A 22,709-nucleotide genomic window follows, 5' to 3' on the forward strand; every position below is an offset into this window, starting at 1 on the left:
TGTGCTCTGCAACAGGAGAGGCCACAACAGTGAGAGGCCCGCGTACCGCAAAAAATAAATAAATAAAAATAAAACTTTATTTTTGGTGAAGAAAAGTTCAGATAGCTCTTTTAATCTCAGCATGGCTTTTTCTGAAATCAATATGTTTGTATACATTTACTAAGGATTGTTTAGCACATGTGGCAACTAAGAAGTAGCTGCAGGCCCGAATCGAGTGGCTCAGGGCAGAAAAAAACATCTCCTTCCGTAGGCCTTTGAGACCCACAAGATTATAATCTTCATCGACTGCATAATCGTTTAAGGTGGAGGACGACTATTTTTTTAAGCAGCTATTCAACTTGTCCAAACACTGGGCTTATAATAGATGCATTCATCATGTTAAAAAATGGTCACTAGAAAGAGAGACAAAAGCGATTTGCGGTGGGAAAGTGGAAAGTCGATCTAGAGTTCAGAAGGAACTGTCTGGAGGGGACTACATGAATTGGAGGCATAAAAATCAATCCCAGAACATCACTAGTGGTAAGTCACATTGATAGGAGTTATCCTTGATAGATGCGATGAGAATGTTTTTATCTTTGTGGTTTTCCTTCCCCAAACCCACGAGCCCTGTCTAATCATGAAGAGATGAGACAAACCCATATTGAAGGACATTCTGCAAAATATCTGACCAGTATTCCTTTAAACTGTTAAGGTCATCATAAACAAGGAAAGCCTAGGAAACTTTCACAGTCTAAATGAGCCTAAAGAGACAATGACTAAATGTATCATGATATCCTAGAGATGGGATCTTGGAACGGAAAAAGGACATCAGATAAAAACTAAGGAAATCTGAATATAGACCTTAGTTAATAATAATGTATCAATATTGGTTCATCTGTTGTGACAAATGTAAGATGTTAACAACCGGGAAAACTGGGTATGAGATACATAGGAATTCTGTACTACCTCTGCAACTTTACTCAAAATCTGGAAGTGTTCTAAATTAAAATTTTTCTTAAAAAAATCAATCTCTGGACATATTAACATTCATCAGTGAACTGAGGTGTGGAATTACATTAGTAGCTGGAATCTTTGAGAATTGTGAGGGACGTGTAATGATTGGACGGCAGCCAGGTTTGAAACAAGCAAAAAAGAAGTCATAGTCGTTTCATATTGGTTGACTTGAACATTTCTAAAAATAATTCAATCAAGTAACAAAATAACCAAATTGCAACAGAAGTCATCTGATGGTGTGCAAATCTGCCAATAATATGAAATTACATTCCTGCAGTAGTGAAGCATATGCCCTATCTTGTGCCTCTGCTGTGAGAAATAAACGATTCTGAACAAATTATATAAATATAGCATAGGACAGTGTTTACCAGAAGTTGCTGCATAAAAGAAAAGTCCTGTAAGATGCTCTGGGGTGAGAGAATTCCATTGATAAAGAAGTTTGGGAAACACTGCATTGCTGTAATTCCTCCGTTGACATAAAAAGACTTTAAAAGTTTTATTGTATGCAGGAACTATAGTTAATGTTCTTTAACCTAATGTGTTTCAAGTGTATTTGACCACTAAACTCTTTTCCCTTTAGCATCAATAGAAAAAATCTTGGACAAAGCCAGGCCTAACACATACTTCTCTGTCAGGGGATTTGGAGACTGAACAAGTGAAGTATTTATCCATGTCTTGATATGACTAGGTGGACATTTCAAGTATGTTTCAAAAAGCTAACTGTATGAACTGGCATTATTTTAGAACTTTATCAGTAGCGACCTAAGTGTTGATCTACAGCACAATCCAACAGAACTTTCTGTGATGATGGAATGTTCTACAACCTCGCTAATACAGTGGTCACTGAACATCGGAAATGTGGCTAGTGTGACTAAGCAAATGAATTTTATATTTCAGTTAATTTTAATTAATTTAAATGTAAATAGCCACACAAGGTTAGTGGCTGCTGTCATAGGAGAATGCAGTAGCTAGAAGATATCCTGTAACATGATAACAAGACAGGGAGAGTTTCTAACTTCGATAATATTTGCAAAACAAAAAAAGAGGGAGAAAAATTAATAAGATATTTTATTACAACTAAGATGAAATTCAAAAAGGGATATGTGCAATAGTTCCATATATTTAAAGCACAGAAAGTCTGGTTACACACAAGACGATGATCAGAAATGATCACAAGTTGATTGTAGGCATTAGAGTGCTTTCATTAAAAAAAAAATGATGACCTTCCTGGATGGTTTAATAGGAATAGGGTATGAATGGAACTGTTATCACTGCCAGTACTTAACCTTGGTAATGGTCAAGACAATGATGTAGTAGAGAGAAAATTAAAGTGACAATTTGAGGGCTTGTTTCCATACCAGTTCAGGCAGAGACATGCAGAGTGACCATTCTGAAGCCTTGATTCCTCCATGTGCAAAACATCTGAGTTAGACCAGATGATTTCTAAGATCCCTAGTAATAGCTCTGCTTTAAGAAAGAAGTATAATTTGCACACGTACATGTCACTGCAGCATTATTCACAATAGCCAAGAGGTGGGTGAAATCTGAATGTCCACTGACAGATGCCTGGATAAAGAAAATGTCATATATCCATACAACAGAATATTATTCAGCCTTAAAAAAGAAGGAAATCAGGGCATATGCTATAACAGTTTGAGGACATTAGGGTACATGAAACAAGCCAGTCACAAAAAGACAAATACTGCACGATTCCACTTATAAGGGGGCATCTAAAAGTAGTCAAACTCATAGAAATGGAAAGTGCAAAGTGGTTACCAGGGGTTGGGGGAGAAGGGGAAATAGGGTATTTATTGTTCAGTGGGTACAGAGTTTCAGTTATGTGAGATGAAAAAGTTCCAGAGATCTGTTGCATAGTAATAAATACAGAGTTCACATGACTCTACTGTACTCACACTTAAAAACAGTTAAAATGGTATGTTTGATGTTATGTGTATCTTACCACAATAAAAAAAAAAGAAGTATATAAATAACTGCATAACTAATACTGCAATTCATGAACCAATTCCAGGAACCAAAATTTTGAGATTTATTTGACCCTGTGGTTTTGCAAAAAAAAAAGAAGATTACAGTATGACTTTTTATTATCAATGGACGTGGGCACAGCAAGAACTGCGGTAACAGGAGCTGAGGGAGCCAGAAGGGGATAAAACTGGTGTTGAAGGAACTTGCAACATGGGCCACATTCACAAAGGCTAACAGTCAAACCACCATCCGAGAGAGTGTAAGCGAACTTGGGCCTGATCTGGGCTCCTACTTCTGCTAGATCTGGTTGCCCTGGGCTCAGAGACTGGGTGGGACCCTCACGCCAAAAGTTTTTAATATCCAGAGATGGGCAGGTAGACACCAGGGAAATGTTTTCAGACGCATTAAAGTATTTCATAGAAAAAATATTCAACATTTAATTTCTGAAGAATAGGACAGAAGAAAGAGGTTTAGACTGAAGCAAAGGGACTTTAATAAAAAACAGATGACCTCCTCGATAGTAAGGTTACTTAAAGAGCAGAATATATAATCAAGGAAGTTTTAGATTCTCTAATCCTGGAGATTTCTTTTTTACAGAATCCGAGAAAGAGAGGAGGCGCCCCCTTGAGGAAGCAAATGCAGTCAAAACAAGCTCTGGAGCCCCCTTCAAGTTCTCTGTACTCTATTTTTAACGGCAACACATCCTTAAAACAAAAGGATAAAATACAAAAGAAAATCATTAGTGTTCCAACTGAATACACTCTTAATTTTTATCTAGGTCACAATTCGCTGAGAATTTTCTTAACCATAACAGTTAATCTCAGACTTCTTATTTAGGATTGTTACAAACAGCAGATATTACAGATACTATTCTGTGCCTTTACTACAAGGTTGAAATGGTGATAAATGAGAGAAAATATGTATGAACCTAGATTCTGAATGCCCAATGCTACATATGAACCTGCTCAACTTCCTTGCACTGAAAACATATTTGTTGAAACAGACCCTGAACATAAAGAGATTCTAGAAGTGGGAGTGGGAGACTGAGTCGTGAGTTATGGGTAAAGAGGCAGAAAACAAGGCATATACAGAGAGAACCTGAGAGACCCATGAGAGGAGGTCAAGTTAGGTCAATCCAAGTCTTCTCTAGGACTGTTTCAGAAGCTCTTGGCAAAAACGCTCTTTTTGTCTGGGATCAAATAATCTTGGGGCTGCTGGTAGCCAAGGATGTTGCCATACGAAAAGGTCTTACCTGAGATGGAAAGCAATAAAGGGAATACACCAAAAATAGAGAAAGTGGGGGAGAGAGAGCAGGTGTGTAAACATGTCTGTTACATGGTGTTATCTTGTGAACCTCTGGATCCAGCCACACCTGAAGTCTTTGGATCTACCAGTTTTAAAAATCGATGCATTCTTTTTCTTTTAATTGGGCTGTGACTGTCAACAGAAAGAATCTTAAGTAGAACAGGTTTAAGGAAGGCTGAGCAGGAGAATACGAGGAGAAATGGAGCAGGAACCATGGACTGTGAGAGTAAGAGCAGTGCCTTTGTGTAGTCAGGATCTACATGAGGTGAGGAGACTCTTTTAAATGTAAAGAACACAGAGTGATGCTTAGGCAAATACTAAAAGAGATGGAAAAACTGTCTTTGAAAAAATGCTCAACTCTTATCTCCTGGGCAAGTGGCCAGCCATGCTCTGCCACTAAAATGCAATAATCTCTTCACTATGACATGAAATATTTCAGGTGGAGGAGAATACTGCTATTAATATCTAAAGAGATTTTCTACTATGAAAATACTTTTCTGCAAACTTCCTCCATTCCATTCTATTAGTAGCTTCTTAATTATAATAAAGCATGGCATTTACCATACCAAACAGTTAAAGGATGTGGACAAAAAAAGAAACTTCTACACTTCTTTTCTTGACTTTTCCCCATCCTGAGTCTCTATGAGTGCTAGACAAAAGGCTGGCAATTTCTTCATGCTATCCAGTCTCCAGACTTGGCAACACTTTTGTTGAGGTAATCATTTGGTTCACTTTTCAAAAGAATCATAAAGAGCTGTCCTTTATTCCCTTTCTAAAGTCACACTGACATGGAGCAATAAAAGTAACCCATTCCCTGCTTTGTTCAAATTATAAACATCAGTGGGCATCTCTCCTGGGAATTCAAAGAACAGACGCGTGTGGGTGAGCGAGGCATGTTGTTAGCGGAATAAACCAGGTTTGCTGGATGTTTTGTTTTTACAAAGACAACATAAGTAGTGATTACAGTTCACTTGGGTTTTGCACTGATCGTCAAAATGCTAACAGTCACTTAAATCACTCTCTGGCTGGAATAATCACCCTGAAAGGAACTGAGAGGGTACAACCTATAAAACGGAACTGAGCACATGAGGGGTATTAATGGGCATGGTACAAGAGGTCTTTGTCAGAATAACAGAGGCGCTGGAAGACATGAATTAGACATCAGCTGTACTAGGGACTCTCAGTGACGTGAACACAACAGGTAAACGGTGCAATTACAAAGGTGACCATAACTCAGACAGCATCTTTCTCTTTTTGAGAACAGCTGAAGCCAGGTTAGACTGTGTGAATCACTCAGTGGCTTGCTGTGGAGGCTGTGTCCTATTTTGCCTTGTGGAGCTCTTTTAGGATGGACAGAACAGAAATCTGGGAGGCTGTGCTGCCAAAATAAGAGACTGCATTATTAAATATTAGACTTTGATGGCCCACCGAACGAGAGGACTCCTTCCAATCATCACTAACAAACCAACCCAAGCAGCCCTACATTTGCAAGAGTCAAAGGAAACTAGGAAAAGAGGCATCTGGTCCCTTTTTTCAGAGCTGTTTATTTTGCAACTAGCAAAAAGGGAGTCAGCTCTTTCTGACTCTTTTTTTTTTTTTTTTTTTTTTGGTGGTGTCGGGTGAGTCTGGGAGATAAAATGGCTAATTCTGACTACTACTTGTGACAGGTTCCCTGATATGAGGTCGTTATGAAGTTGAAAACATCTCAAGGATGCCTACTTAGGCAGAGTCTGCTCAGACCTGATACTGAGTCCAAACTATCCTTAGTAGGTAAATATATTTCTAAGAATAAACATGTACAATTTTATCATCAGCTAAAAGTACTATTTTAAATACTAAAAAGTGCAAAAATAAGAGTATAAATAAAAAGTAATATTTTAAGAAGATTTCTAAAGCAGAATACAAAATCTCAGAAGCCCCCTCCCCTCCTTCCATCTGCTTTCCTCACCCCCTGCTGACCCCCAGGACAGCTACACAATCAGCATGAGATCATAAGTAAGTGAGCATTTAAAGGTCTCCTAGACTCTGGTGGGGCCTGTGTTTCAGGGCATAATTTACTCTGGTTTATTTCATCGACATCTTCTCCCTCTCTGGGCTGGAAATCACGGTTAATCAAGCAATAATAACTTTTCAAGAGACAATGATAAAAAATAACTTTCTTTGAAGTCCACAGTCCAAATAATACAAGCTTTTTCCTTCTAATAATCTTCTAGCAGTTCGCTCTAATACTAACTTCAGAGCTGATTCAGTTTCTTTCATGTTCTTGCTGTTATTTTGCTTTTTTCTACCCTGTTTTCTGTCCCTCCATTCATGCATTCAAATCTCCCATCTCCTTTATTCCTTCTTCATATCATTTTTTCTTTGCCTTTAACTGTTTAACACTTCCGAACTAATGCTTTTAAAAAACATTTGTGCTATACTTATTGAATAAAGTTTATGTGTCCCAAAGTTTTCAAATTATTTTTGAAATAATTGGTCATTGGTCCTCGATAGAAAAAGGTTTCCCGTTTTTACTTCAGACCCTATTTCTTAATTTCCTTGAAATGTATAATGAGGTTATCTTTCAGCCGTCTCTTTTCCAGAATAAATGTTTTTCTCATTGTCTCTGTTTTCTACCAACTTGATCACTTCTACTATTCTCTTTTTAGATACTTTTTCATTCGTTATCTATCAGTTAAAGGTGAAAACGTCAACCGCGTGCTCAGCTTTGAGCTCTGAGACACGGTTTCTACCCTTGAGAAGTTATAAGAAGGACAAAATGTATTGCTTTCTGTTCTGGAGACACGGTGGTTCAATCTTACACAATCCAGTGTTTCTAAGGTCTAACATCAAGCTATGTTAACATGGACCTTTTGGCTTCCCACGCCCCACATGGGGAAGCTGAGATTACTTCCTTTCACAGAATGACAAAGTACCAGAGGCTCAGCACAAGCAGAATTCTTGCACAGACCTTCCAACAACTTGGACATGTCCCCTTATGGTGATGTGTAGACACACTCGCATTTCAAATGAAAGTATTCAGTCTAGTTCCTCAGTTGTCCCCACAGGAACCACCCTGATGGTACTTACTCTGGGATGTAGAAAGATTGGAGAAAGCCGACTTTGTTCGACCTGCTAACCATTCCAGGCTCTCATGCATGTTGGCCAAAGCTTTGAGGTCGCTGACATCGCGGAGGATGTCCTGTGAAGGGATTAATTTATCCCCCAGGTTCCCAATAAGAACTTCTGACTCCTTGCCAAAGGCTGCTCTGCAAAACAAATCAGAAACACACTTTACTTATAGCATGGAAAAGATACGGGTGGACAAGACATTCTAAGGCATGTCTAGCAAAATGGTTGTTATCGTCACTATATTACAGCATGCTATTTTTCCTAGGTTTAATTTTGTGAGAACATTATCTTATACATAAACTGGCTTAAAATTACTCTTGTAGGAGAAAGAGTTCGTGGAAGAAGAATGAAGTGACTCTGATGCTTGTACCTTCAACCGGCATGGGTCTGACCTATACAGTGATGGTCCCTGGGGATGGCTTTGATGCCTGCTCTTTTGTAGGTTTTTCCCTTACCTCTTCTGCTATGGAAGTTGAAGAACAGCTTGGGGTGTTAAGTATATACATGGTTTGAAGGTGATTATAATATATAAAACAAACACATTCACCTGGCAGCTTGAAAATCTTTTAAGCTGTTCAAAAGCAGAGGGCCCAGCCTCTTTGTGAAAGCAGATTACAGTTGAGATGGATGACAGGCCTCATTCATTCATTCATTCATTCACTTGTTCTAACAAGGATCTGAGGCAAGGAAGCTACACAGCGTTAAGGCATTCATTATTTGGACAGAGAAACGCGTACGAATCAATGAGGGATCCTTTTACTGGCTGAAAAAACTTAATCAAGTAGATTTCACATACAGTCCAGTGTCTTCATAATGTTTTTGTTTTGGGGGGCTTGAAAAGTCACGTTATGTGGGGTTAGAGAAGAATGACATTGGAAGGGATCCTAAGGACCATATGGCACAGCCAAGGCGCAGATGGAGAAATGGAGGCTGATGTTCCGCCTACATGACACACAGGAACTAACCCATAGTTCTCTTGCTTTCAAAAACAGGGCTGAAACGATACAAGATGACTGAAGATGTTAGGGAGAAAAATCATGTCTTTTCAGGAAAGTTATACAGAGGTGGGTAAGCAGAGATGATGCTGCGGAAGGTAGAACAGGTAGCTGAACAGTTTTCTGCAAGTCCCCAAACTTTTAAAACTCACAACACCTTAAGTTAATAGAAGCAAGGGCGTTATTTCAATAGAACAAACCAAACCACATTTCAAGCAAGCAGTGATTATTAGCAGCTGACACATAGTCAGAATGATGCTTAATTGACACATAGGCATTTGGTGCTCAGCACCGCAGCAGACACTCAAGGTTGAAAGAAGTTACCTGCTCGGAATTAAATGCCTATTCAATTATTATTAAAGGCTACCAAGTAGTGACTCATGATAAGGCTTCTTGCTTCAACAGAGGGTAACATTTTTTATGGGAAACTCACGATTGAGTTGGTTAAGTTGTGGCTACGAAGGCAATAACAGTGCGGTGGACAGAGCATGGGAACCCTGGGTGTGCAAACAAACCTTATCCGGGGGTCCTGTAATAGGGCTCGGGTGGGGCCTGAAAATCTACATTTCTGACGAGTTTCAGTCTCCTTATCGGGGAAGCATGCTTTCTTTGAATAATAAGGGTTAGAGCACAGGCTTCTAAGTCAGGCAGACCTGGGTCTGAATCCTAAATCTGCCACTCACTCACTGTGTGATGTTGTTTAACTGCCCTGAGCACTGTTAGCTAGGGGTAATAGTACCGACCTCATACGAAATCATGTAAGATGTAGATGAGGTGATTTAAAGATCTTTATTGGGAACATTCCCATTATTACAAAAGGAGAGAGAAGAGTATATAAATAATAACAAACTGCCATGTAGCCATTGCTCAGCTTCCATTATTAGCAAGTCATGGTGAGTATTATTTCATTTATCCATATCTACCCCCCATCCCCCTTATTCTGAAGCAAACCATTCAGGTGATGTGAAGTGCATAACACAGTGCATGGAACGGGGTAAAAGCTAGTAAGCTGTAGTTATTATTATCCTCAGGTCTGCTGAGATGGCTGGTTTATTCAGCACCAACCCAGGGTACGCTGCGACAAATAAATGGAAATAGATGAGTGATGAGAAGTAAATAAACTAGATCTCAAGGGCTAGTTTTACAAATGGAACATCATAGCAAATGTCACTGTGTCTCAGAGTCCAGACTTCTCAGAATCTTTAAGAGCTAAGTCATTGTGACAGAAACCACCAGTCGCTTACCCAGCAGCCATGTTCCCATGCCTTCCCAGTCGAAGGACCTTGATGTCGCTGTGATAAGCAAGGTACCCAACGTAAAAACAAAATCAACCAAACCAAAAACCCTGCTCAATTTCCCAGCCCCTCTTGTTGATGTGGTGGTCAATGAGATATAAACTGGAATCAGGAAACGGGCTTCCGAGAAAGTTCTTCCAAGCAGTCTTAGTTGGCAGGGACCTCTTTTGCCTTCCCCTTTCTGGAATTCAGCCAAGGTAAGTGAAGCTGTGGTAGCTCTTCTTCAAATACCAGGTGACCTCGAGTATGACTATCATGCTGAGAATAATGGCGCCAAAGACAGGAGGGCGTGGGGGCTCGGATGACATCATGGAACTGCCACACGGCCCCAGACGATACATTTCTGGGCTTCATGTTATAGGAGAGAAAATGAAACCCTATTTGTTTAAGCCACTGCTATTCCAAGTTTCTGCTAGTAAGCAGCGAAATGTAATTTCAACTGACACAGTTATCTAATTAGCATAAGTGATGTCATCTTCAGAAAACTTTCTCTGAATTTAGATATCCCTAAAATTGAGTTACTGGGGAAAGCAAAACAATATCTCTTCCATGATTTGAGCCCAGCAGACAGTTATAGTATCTTCCCCTTGGCTATCATTCAGTCAAGTTGTAAATATTTAGTTTTCTTAATCTGTCCTATATATCAACTCTCCCAGCTCCTTAATCATCTTTGATAGCTATAACACAAAAAAATGTCTGTGAGCTGGGTGGTTAAAAAGCAACAAGGGAGGCAAACTGCCTTTGAAAAACAGGCTTGGAGCCATTTTTACACATGTAGGTGTAACCCTGGGTGCAATGTGACAATCAAGACAAATGTATTTATGTAGCAGTCTAATCTGCTTATGCGGGATCTCTGGGACCCGGGCATGTCTGCCATGTGCTGCCAGCACTAGACGTCTATCCCATTCCCCTTTGGCTCACAGAGATTTGCTTAACTTCCTCCGAGGGGAAAGCAATAGACGGAGAAAAATACAAACTGCCTCGTGTTGAATACACAGTAGATATCTCATTTGACAGGAATCCATAATCACCCCCTAAAAACCTGGAGAGAGCACCAGAACCATGACATGGAGAATAAATGATTGACAGTTATAACCATTTCACACGAAAAACCATTCCTTCGAGGATTTGTGTATGTCAAAGAGTTTGGTGGACGGGTTTTATGTGTTACAATAACCTTAAGGGGATGGCTCTAGCTGCTCAACTACAGATTTTTTCCTAAACCCTCTAATTTATTAAATAAATTATGGCATATCCAAACTGTGGAGAACTATGCAGTCATTAGAAATTACACAGTAGAAAATATTTGATACCATAGAAAAAATGTTTGATAGAGTTTATTTTTAGCCATAATATGAAACTGAGTAAAAAAACTGTAGGCACTCTATATTTAAAAAGAACATAATTATATATCTATATGCACTGAAAAAAGATTGGATATCTATACACCAAAATGTTAACTGTGTGACTGGATCATGCTTTGTGTTTCTCTGTATTTTCTATACTTTCTCCAATGAACATGTTTACCTTATGATTAAAAACAAAAACCTGAAAGCCCTACCACAAATGAGAAAACCTTTCAGATGGACGCATCAAGCATTTTAACCTGGAAAATTGGAGGACATGGGTATTACAGTTACTTGAGCCAAACTGGAGGCAATGGTTGGTTGGTCTAAAAGCTGGTTTGGACCGTGGCTTCAGGCTTGCTCAAGATGCAGTCAGAAGGAAACCCTCCTGCACTGTTGGTGGGAATGTAAATTGGTGCAGCCACTATGGAGAACAGTTTGGAGGTTCCTTAAAAAACTAAAAACAGAGTTACCATATGATCCAACAATCTCACTCCTGGGCATACATCCAGACAAAACTATAATTTGAAAAGGTACATGTACCCCAATGCTCATAGCAGCACTATTTACAATAGCCAAGACATGGAAGCAACCTAAATGTCCACTGACAGATGAATGGATGAAGAAGATATGGTGTGTGTGTGTGTGTGTGTGTGTGTGTGTGTGTGTGTGTACACACAATGGAATACTACCTAGACATAAAAAAGAATGAAATAATGCCATTAGCAGCAACATGGATGGACCTAGAGATCATCATACTCAGTGAAGTAAGGCAGACAGAGAAAGACAAATATCATACGATATTATTTATATGTGGAATCTAAAAAAATGATACAAATGAACTTGTTTACAAAACAGAAATAGACTCACAGACATAGAAGACAAACTTATGGTTACCAAAGGGGGAAGGGGGGGTAGGGATAAATTAGGAATTTGGGATTAACAGACGCACACTACTATACATAAAATAGATACATAAGGACCTACTCTATAGCACATGGAACTATATTCAATATCTTGTAATAACCTATAATGGAAAAGAATCTGAAAAAGAATAGAAATATATGTATTTGTATAGTCGAATCACTTTGCTGTACACCTGAAACACTGTAAATCAACTATACTTCAATTTTTAAAAAATGTTCTCAAAAAAAAACCCCAAAAAACCAGATGGCAGTCAGTGTCCACTGTGGAGGTCTCATGGCTAGAATGACCCCCCGGCATCTGGGTTAGTACTGTTTCTTCTTTCTAGATCTGAATTTTTACTTAGCCTTCATCTTCCGCTTATTATGAAAGCACATTATTTAATGAAGATATTCAATATGTTTATGTGAAATGGGCAGCAGAATAATCCTTATCTGGAGAAGGTGAAATAGAGGCGTTCAGTCATGGCCCAAAGATCACCTGATATACCCAGGAACAGACATCAGAACCCAAAACTTGTATGTTTCAGGCACTGAACCTACGTGAGAAGTCACCTTTATCATCAGTAGGCCAACATGCTCAGGAAGCCTAAAACACTGAAGAAGTGTGTTAAACCTGTTAAGTTTAATTCTACCACACAATTATAATCTTTAAAGAGCTTGAATCTGACAAGAAATCATTTAAGAGAACTTTGCCAAGAGTGTAAAACCTGTTTAATTTAATTTTACCACACAATTATAATCTTTAAAGAGGTCGATCTGACAATTCACTTAAGAGAAGTTTGCCCAAGATGTGAAAATTGTCTCCATTTAGTCTTTAAATAATTCTGTTATTCCCTGAAATCTTAGGAAGGAAAAGAAAAAAAGCGCACTTTCAGCAGACTAAATGCACTTATGAAAGAGACATCACAAATAGTTTCAAAGTGACTGATTTGCAGATCCGGGCTACATGTGACCACATAACATACATGCTCAGACCCTGTCCCACTCCCCAAATCTTCTACTACTACTTCCCATTGCTGTCCCTCTGTAAGATAAACTGCCCCAAGAGCCAGGAAACACTCTACAAAGGGCAGCCCCCTATGATCCAGAACAGAGCAGGGGAAAGACACGGGCCGGCTCAGGTGGAGAAGCAGACGACCAGACGCCTTGCGTCCTGGAGGGGGCAGTGCTGTACCCACTCTGAGTACGGAATTGCCTTCCTTGCCTGAAGTGTTCCGAGGTGCACCACTATTTATTCAAGCTCTTATTCGCAATCATGGTATGCTATTCAACAATGTTGCTGGCCAAGAAACTTACCGGGTGAAATGGCTGATGCAGGATTCAGCTACGGTCCAGTTGGGAGACAACATGTACGAGGCTGGAGTGCTGGGGTACTTTGACTCAGGAGACCAACATACAGTGCTGTTATTTATTTATTTATTTTTCCAATAACAAGGAAGTATAGGTCTGGGAATCCAATGATTAGAAGTAGGAATGGTCCCTCTTCTCATTATTAAAACTACTCATGGGGCTTCCCTGGTGGCGCAGTGGTTGAGAGTCCGCCTGCCGATGCAGGGGACGTGGGTTCGTGCCCCGGTCCGGGAAGATCCCACGTGCCGCGGAGCGGCTGGGCCCTTGGGCCTTGGCCGCTGAGCCTGCGCGTCCGGAGCCTGTGCTCCGCAACGGGAGAGGTCACAGTGGTGAGAGGCCCGCGTACCCCAAAACAAACAAACAAACAAACAAACAAACTACTCATGGAGGTTCTGCTCCTGTTCCCACAACTTTGATCTAGAGGCACTCAGGAAGGAATGCTTCCACCAGAAAATACAACAATGACTAAATTATAATGGGTAAGAGAGGCTGTCCACCAGCTATTCTGGGCGTCTCACGCTACTGAACCAACAGGCAGAGAAAGGGGTCAATTTGATGCCTGGAAGGACTGACCTCAATTGCCAAGGACAAAGTGAGTTGCTTCTATGAAGTAAAGGCAGAGAGGACTACGTCGGATTCACTGGAACCCCTTTTAGTATTTCCAGGTCCACAGTAACAGTCATGGAAAAAAACCCATAGCAGCCGACTAAAGGCAGAACTGCCAAGAACTCAGCCTTTTTCAGGAACAGAGGCTCAGTTCAACACAAATAGGTAAAACACTCTGAGCGGCTGAGCGCTGGCAGAGGGCAAGGGCAACATGGGATGGATGGTAGAAGAAGGAAGTAATAAATGTCACCAGTTAGAGAAACGTGACCAGTTATAGAAATGGAGGCTGCAGCAGCCCTGCATTTTTATGCATATACTAATCAAGGGTTTCTTTTTGCTTTCCACTTCCTTATTTTTTTTTTTAATTGAAGAATAGTTGATTACCAATATGTGTGAGTTTCAGGTGTACAGCAAAGTGATTCAGTAGTGTATATATATATATATATATATATATATATATATTCTTTTTCAGATTATTTTCCATTATAAGTTATTACAAGATATTGAATATAGTTCCCTGTCCTTAATGTTTATTTTATATATAGTAGTGTGTATCCGTTAATCCCAAACTCCTAATTTTTGTGGCAAAATATACATAAAACTTACCATTTGAATCATTTCTAAGTGTACAGTTTAACGGCATTAAGTACATTCATAATGTTGTACAACCAACATCACTATTTTCAGAACTTTTCCATCTTCCAGATAGAAACTCTGTACTCATTAAAGAGTAACTTCCCATCCCCTCCTCCTCCCAGTCCCTGGTAACCACTATTCTATAGTTTGTACCTATGAATTTGCCTATTCCAGGTACCTCAGATAAGTGGAATCATATACGTCCCTTTGTGTCTGGCTTATTTCGCTTATAATATTGTCAAAGTTCACCTGTGTTATAGGATGTATCAGAATTTCATTCCTTTTTAAGGCTGTGTATTTCATTGTGTGTACATACCACATATTGTTTATCCTTTCATCTGTGAATGGACATCTGAATTGTTTCCACCTTTTGGCTATTGTGCATAATGCTTCTATGAACATTGGTGCACAAGTACCAGTTTGAATCTCTGCTTTCAATTCTTTTGGGTATATACAGAGAAATGGGATTGCTGGCTTATATGGTAATTCTATGTTTAACATTTTGAGGAACCACCAAACTGTTTTCCGGAGTGGCTGCATCATTTTACATTTCCACCAACAATGCACAAGGGTTCCAATTCCTCCACATCCTCATCAAAATCTACTATTTTCCGTTTTAATTTTATTTTTTTAAAATAATAGTCATCCTAATGGGTGTGAGGCGAGGTGCTATTTCTTCTACTATTTTACATGAGGAGCTGGTAGTATTAACTTTCCATTCTAGTTCAGAGGTCACCATATCTGAGGAATCACGTCTGCCTTGACATGGGACTGCAGAGATCCTAGACTTGAGATGAATTCAATGATGGATGAGGCCGACTCACCCTTGTTGGGGAGAGAGGGATAATTCCTTTAAATGATGAGTAGTTACCTTGAATTGGGCAAAAGTACCAAGTTTTAATGGATACAGAATAAAAAAGGGGTGAACCCTGAAAGTCCAGGCTGGTTCGCCCTAAGACCCATTCCTCACCTTTGCTGTGATCTGTATTGGGGGGGGCAGGGGCTGACTCCTGCCAGCTGTTTTCCAGGTTCTCAGCTGGGTACTGACAATGGGAGGCCCTGATGGGAAACTGAAGGCTAAAGGGAAAGGAGAAGAAGTCAGAGCATTGCTACTCCTCTCCCTCCCCCTCCGCCTTGGGTCACGTCTCCAACAGCAGACACATCTCCTTTTTGGCTCTAGCTCCTACCATGCCCCAAATTCCTTTGGGTACCTTTGTGCTCCAGTAAATGGCTCTTCCCTTTGGAAGGAGCTAAAGGGAGGCAGTGGCTCCTTGTTGTTGGTAATCTACAGGTTCTCCTAATGTCCTCTGTTTGACACTCAGATCCTCATTCACCTGTAATAACCAATTCCCTACATTTAATTCCCACTTGAAGGAATTTATGGGAATACTTGAAGTGGTTTCTGTTTTCTGGATCAGACCTTGACTTATACTAGACCTAATAAGATGTCTGACCATATTCACTGCAGCTAGAACTTGATTAAATTCTTTGGCATGGGATTAATTAGTTCTGTTGTATAGACAGAGAAACTGAGACATGTTAAGGTAAACTGTAAAGACCACTTACAGCCATTATCTGTCAGAGCTTAAACTGATGAAGGTTACAAAAAGGTCAGGTGACCTACCTAGATTCCTAACAATACCGAGTGATTCTTACGAGATGTGACAATGACACCTTCATCTATCACTCCTGCTTTTTACAACTGCTCAATCTTCAACACTTTCAAAACCTGTCTAATTTGTCTGTGTCAAAAATAATGGAGGTGGTACCATTCTGATGGGTTCTTTAATCAGGTTTCTAAAAGGTTTTTCTAAAATGATCTTGGCTAAACCCTCATAAATAGGAAGAAATAAAATAGTCCAGTTACCTTGATTATAATACTATTTTTTTCTTCCTAGAAACTGCTAAACCCCATCACCAAGTCTATCCTTCAATAGTTTTCATCACACACAATCATGTGAGTAGCTATTTTTCATATTGAGTAAGTAATTTCTCCTCTTCAGAAATTTGTCTCCTCCTTCAATAATCACAATCAAAGATTTTTCCTTTGCTTTCTTTGCCTACTGTCTGTCCACAATTTAGAAACTTGCAATACTCTTAATATACTTGCTATATATATATATATATATATATGTATATATATATATATATATACATATATATATATTGCAGGGGAACTGGGGTTTCTACTCACTCAGAGATGTCAGCCAAAGAAATTAATCATGACTATTATTAAGGTGTGCTGGGGGGTGACCACCAGCTTGTCCCCTTGTGCTTTTAAATCACTTTGTTCAGTGGGACACAGGCATAAAACACCAGACTTTTGGATTTACTGGCACTGAGAAGGATCTTGGTAGTTAGTCTAAACCAGTAGCTATAACCCTGGCTAGACATTAAAACCTTAACTAGAGAAGTTTAAACAAAATACCTGATGCCAGGGCTTCCCTGGTGGCGCAGCGGTTGGGGGTCCACCTGCCGATGCGGGGGACGCGGGTTCGTGCCCTGGTCCGGGAAGATCCCACATGCCGCGGAGCGGCTGGGCCCGTGAGCCATGGCCGCTGAGCCTGCGCGTCCGGAGCCTGTGCCCCGCAGCGGGAGAGGCCACAACAGTGAGAGGCCCGCGTACCTCAAAAAAACCCAAAAAACCTGATGCCAAACTCGACCTGCCAAAATTCAACTTTAATTGGCATGGGTGGGGCTCGGTCACGGGCATTTTTAAAAAATAATAGCTTTACTGAGATAGAATTCATATACCATAAAATTTACCCACTTAGTATGTGAAGTTCAATGGTTGGTTTTTAGTATAGTTACAGAGTCACACAATCACACAATTAACTTAGAACATTTTTATCTCCTCCAAAAAGAAACCCTGCACCTGTTAGACTTCCCATTTATCCTCAACCCCAGCCCTAGGTCACCACTAACCTACTTTCTGCCTCTATAGATTTCCCTATTCTGGACATTCATATATAATTCCTATTAATAGAAATGGAATCACACAATATGTCATCTTTCGTGACGGGCTTCTTTTACTTAACGTGGTTTCAAGGTTCATCCGTGTTCATGCATACAGTAATACTTCTTCTATTACCAAAGAGTATCGCATTGGATATATCATGGATCTATCCCATTTTGTTTATCTCTTCATCACTTGGTGGATAGTTGGGTTGTTTCCATTTGTTGGCTATTATAAATAATGCTGCTATGAACATTCACACCTATAGTTTTGTGTGGATGTATGTTTTCATTTCTCTTGGGTATATATACCGAGGAATGGAATTGCTGGGTCATATATGGTAACTCTAACCCTTTGAGAATGTCAGACTGTTTTCTAAAGTGGGTACATCATTTTACATTTCCATCAGTAGTACATGAGGGTTCCAATTTCTTCACATCCTTGCCAACACTTGTGATTACCCATCTTTTAAAATTATAGTCATTTTAGTGGATGTGAAGTAGTGTCTCGTGATTTTGATCTTCATTTCCTTGATGGCTAGTGATACCGAGCATCTATTCATGTGCTTACTGACGATTTGTATACCTTCTTTAGAGCAGTGGCAATTCTGACCCTTTGATCATTAAAAAAAAAATTTATTTATTTATTTGGCTGCGCCGGGTCTTAGTTGCGGCACACAGGCTCTTTGTTGTGGTGCACGGGCTCTAGAGCACGGGAGCTCAGTAGTTGCGGCACACAGTCTTAGTTGCCCCGTGGCACGTGGGATCTTAGTTCCCCGACCAGGGATCGAACCCGCGTCCCTTGCATCGGAAGGCAGATTCTTAACCATTGGACCACCAGGGAATTCCCCTTGATCTTTTTTTTTTTTTTGCGGTACGCGGGCCTCTCACTGTTGTGGCCTCTCCCGCTGCGGAGCACAGGCTCCGGACGCACAGGCTCAGCGGCCGTGGCTCACGGGCCCAGCCGCTCCGCGGCATGTGGGATCTTCCCAGACCGGGGCACGAACCTGCGTCCCCCACATCGGCAGGCGGACTCTCAACCACTGCGCCACCAGGGAAGCCCCTGATCATTTTTTAATTGGGTTATCTGCCTATTACTGAGCCATACATTCTTTAGCAGATATTTACTAGGAATCCACCATTACCCAGGCCCTTTCCTACTTCCTCTGGGGGGGCGGTGTTCAAAGTCCACTAGAATGATTTTGTAATTTGCTAATATGCCATGACCCACAGTTTGAAAAATGCTGTGTTAAAGTCTGGCTCTGTGAATGTGTTCCTTGATTGTGTCTCCCAAAGATGGCGAACTTCTATCAAGCATTTTATACAGAAACCCCCCACCCTTCCAATGGGGAAATCTGGCAGTCACTACCTTAAACAAAAAGTCAAGTTTGGCATTGCCAATAGCAGCACAGCCAGACTTTATATGAAGTGACATCGTGGGAAGCACAAAACACCACCTACATGGGTATTCTTGACAGATATGTTCAGTCTGGATATAATCACAGAGAAACTTTTAGCTAAATTCAGATCTCTACTTGGTAACTGGCCTAGACTCTTTATCAAAGGATTCCGTCATGAAAAAGAGAGGGAGCTGATGAGACTGTTACAGATTAGTGGAAACCAAAGAGACATATTATAATGTGTAAACCTTGATTGGATCCATGACACTTTTTTGGTAATTGGGGAAATTTGACTATAGACTGTATGTTGGATAAACTTTGAATGAAGGCTGGTTTTGTTAGGTGTGGTGTGATAGTCAGAACAATGGCCCTTCAAAGATGTCTATACCCTCATCTTGGGAACCTATGATTATGTTACTTTATAAGGCAAAAATGATTTTGCAGATATGATTAAGGTTAAGGACATTGAGATGGGGGGATTATCCTGGATCTGGGTGGACCAAATCTAATCACCAAGTGAAGAAGCTTTCCTAGCTGTGGTCAGGGAGAGAGATGTGATGATGGAAGAAGGCTCAGAGAGAGGCTAGGTTGCTGGCTTTGAAGATGGAGGAGGAGGCCACAGACCGGAGCATGAGGGTGGCCTCCAGAAGCTGGAAAGGCAAGGAAATGGATTTTCCCCTAGAACCTCCAGGAAGGAACGAAGCCCTGCAGACACCTTGATCTTAGCACAATAAGACTTGTATTGGACTTCTCGCCTACAGAACTGTAAGAAAATGAATCCGTATTGCCTTAAGCCACTGGTAATCTGTTATGGCAGCAACATAAAGCACATGGTAATAATGCAGGTGAGTAGGAGAATGCCCTTGTTCTTGGGAGAGTCATGCTAAGAATTTAAGAGTAAAACGTAATGATATCTTTAGCCTACTTTTAGATGATTTGGCAAGAGGGAAGTGTGTATATATATATTTGGAGAGGAAACTGAGAGGGGATGGCAAGATGTTAACAGTCAGTAAATCTAAGTCAGGGTATGTATACATGCAGTCATTGGACTGTTATTTCAACTTTTCTATGGGTTTAAAACTTTCCAAATTAAAACAAGTTTAAGTTTAGGGGAAAAAAATCAGAAATGAGAAATAGATGGAAAATTGATGCACGTTTCAAAATCAGTTATCTCCCCTGCCCAGAACAGTTCCTAGAACAGCAATCTCCTAGGAATTGCTTCCTAACTGGATCTCCTGACAGTACTCTCTAAGTTTCTTCCCAGTGTGCTGAGTTTCGGGAAACAAAGGTTTTGTACGAGGTACAACATAACTTGTATGGTGAGAATTGAATGCACTAAATTAAAAACATAAACAATATTACTAAAACAGTCAGAGCTCTTGCAGACTGTTCATGCTGTTCTCCTTTCAGATCTGGAGAGAGAAAATTCAGCATGACAGCCAGTTATGTTCTGACATGTTCAATCCACGTAGGCATAAACGCAGAATTTCTTCTGTCATTTCATCTTTCTGTGCTTGTATAGGAATTCTGGAGTAGTTTATGTGCTATGTTCTCATGGGTGAGCGCAGAAAAACTGTCATGCTCAAATAAGTCTCTTCTAGAAAAGAAAGGCTAGAGGTTTACCAAGGTGATGGCAGGGCAAAGGTCTAGAGACTGAAGCTCAGGCACCATTCTGCTACAGGCAGGTTTACCTCTACCTGGGTTCCCTGCCTGACAGACAGACACAAAAACATCACCCTTTTTATCAAAAGCCCGTATAGTCTGGGCTGGTGGCAAAACATCAGGGTTCAAACAGTGAGCCTCCAATTAAAGGCCAAGATTTTAATCACAGGTCAACAGAAGACGACTAGGTGGAAAGTTCAAATACTACATTACAGGAGATTCATTATGTAGAAAAAACAACCCTGTTCCTATTTGACTCAGAACTGCATAAGTCATTTGACAAGAAACGCTTCAAATTTTCTCTACAATCATAGTTTTAACTTAAGTTGCCATTTTTCTTCCTGGGAAGCATAACTTTTGTCCCTTTGCCAGTATTAGTAGCAACATATTCTATACATTAAACAGCCTTTTTATTTGACTAATTTCCAATCATTAATGTAAAATTACAGCTCAGACTGTAACAGGTAAAGGTAAACAGTTAATTATCTTCACCTTGCTATGAACTGAGATGTAGTCCCCCAAATCCATATGTTGAGGTTCCCAACCCCAAAATGATGGTATTCAGAGATGGGATCTTTCGGAGGTAATTAGGTCATAATGAAGGTGGAGCCCTCATGATGGGATCAGTACCCTTATAAGAAGAAACCTGAGAGAAATCTCTTGTTCTCTCCTTGACCTGTGAGTTCACAGCAAGAAAACAGGCCCCTGCAAGCCCGGAAGAGAGCCTTTATCGGGAACTGAATTGGCCAGCACCTTGATCTTGGACTTCCCCGCCTCTAGGACAGTGAGAAATAAATTTCTGTTGTGTAAACCACCCAGTCCAGGGTATTTTGATAAGGCAGCCCGAGCAGACTAATACACACCCTATACTCTAAGACTACTTCTATGCTATCCTTACTCTTATTTAACTCCTTTACTTGTATATCAAGTAGTATATGAGTACAGACAGACAGTCACCAAGCATTTATTGAGCAACTGTTGTGTGTCTCACTCTAGGCCTGACATTCAACAACGAAATTCTAAAGCAATGATGCCAGAAGCATGCTTGTCATTAACCCTACTCCTTTGATAGTGCTGAATCCTGATCTGATCAAGGACCCTGGTTTCAAAAGCCTTTACAGGCACTTTCTGTTTTTATGACGATGTTTTTCTGGAAAACAATAATCATCAAGGAATTGACCAAGTTTTCTTATCAAAACAGCCTTATAATTGAAAGTTGTGATTCTGAGATATCAAATAAATGATGAATGTTTACCAAAAATATGCCAAAAATGTAAACATACTAAAACCAGAACCCTTAGTAGCTAAAAAAAAATAGAAAAATTATACTCAAAATTCTATAAAATGGACAGAATGTACTAAGTGTACTGATTATATAAAGGGCTCCAACCTATTCTAAAGCGTAAATACACAACATAAAAATACAGCTTTACTGGACATAAAATATGACCGAATATGCTAGTTAAAGCGTGTGTGGGGGGGTGCACGTACACCCACACACACTCACAAAACCAGCCTATAAGTTTGAGGATCAAAGGTTGTCATTTACACAAGGGCTTAATCTCCAAAATATACAAACAGCTAATACAACTCAATAACAAAAAAACAAACAACCCAGTTGAAAAATGGGCAGAAGAGCTAAACAGACATTTCACCAAAGAAGACATCCAGATGGCCACTAGGCACATGAAAAGATGCTCAACACCACTGATTATTAGAGAAATGCAAATCAAAGCTACAATGAGGTATCACCTCACACCAGTCGGAATGGCCATCATTAAAAAGTCTACAAATAGGGCTTCCCTGGTGGCGCAGTGGTTGAGAGTCCGCCTGCCGATGCAGGGGACACGGGTTCGTGCCCCGGTCGGGGAAGATCCCACGTGCCGCGGAGCAGCTGGGCCCGTGAGCCATGGCCGCTGAGCCTGTGCATCTGGAGCCTGTGCTCCGCAGCGGGAGAGGCCACAACAGTGAGAGGCCTGTGTACCGCAAAAAACAAAAACAAAAACAAAAACAAAAGTCTACAAATAACAAATGCTGGAGAGGGTGTGGAGAGAAGGGAACCCTCTTACATTGTTGGTGGGAATGTAAGTTGGTACAGCCACTATGGAGAACAGTATGGGGGTGCCCCAGAAAACTAAAAATGAAT

At 40.4% G+C, this 22,709-nt stretch overlaps 1 protein-coding gene across 4 annotated transcripts in view; it reads right to left on the reverse strand.

The window, feature by feature from the left end:
* EXOC4 (exocyst complex component 4) overlaps positions 1-22,709 on the reverse strand; it is an 869,227-nt gene that overhangs the window by 114,413 nt on the left and 732,105 nt on the right. For all 4 annotated transcript variants that reach the window (XM_024130229.2, XM_024130235.3, XM_028489724.2 and 1 more), the window contains exon 14: positions 7,351-7,529. In XM_024130229.2, coding sequence (XP_023985997.1) covers positions 7,351-7,529 — 179 coding nt within the window. The remainder of the gene's footprint in view (positions 1-7,350; positions 7,530-22,709) is intronic.

The sequence above is a fragment of the Physeter macrocephalus genome, chromosome 5 (assembly GCF_002837175.3).
Source record: "Physeter macrocephalus isolate SW-GA chromosome 5, ASM283717v5, whole genome shotgun sequence".
Lineage (NCBI taxonomy): Eukaryota > Metazoa > Chordata > Mammalia > Artiodactyla > Physeteridae > Physeter > Physeter macrocephalus.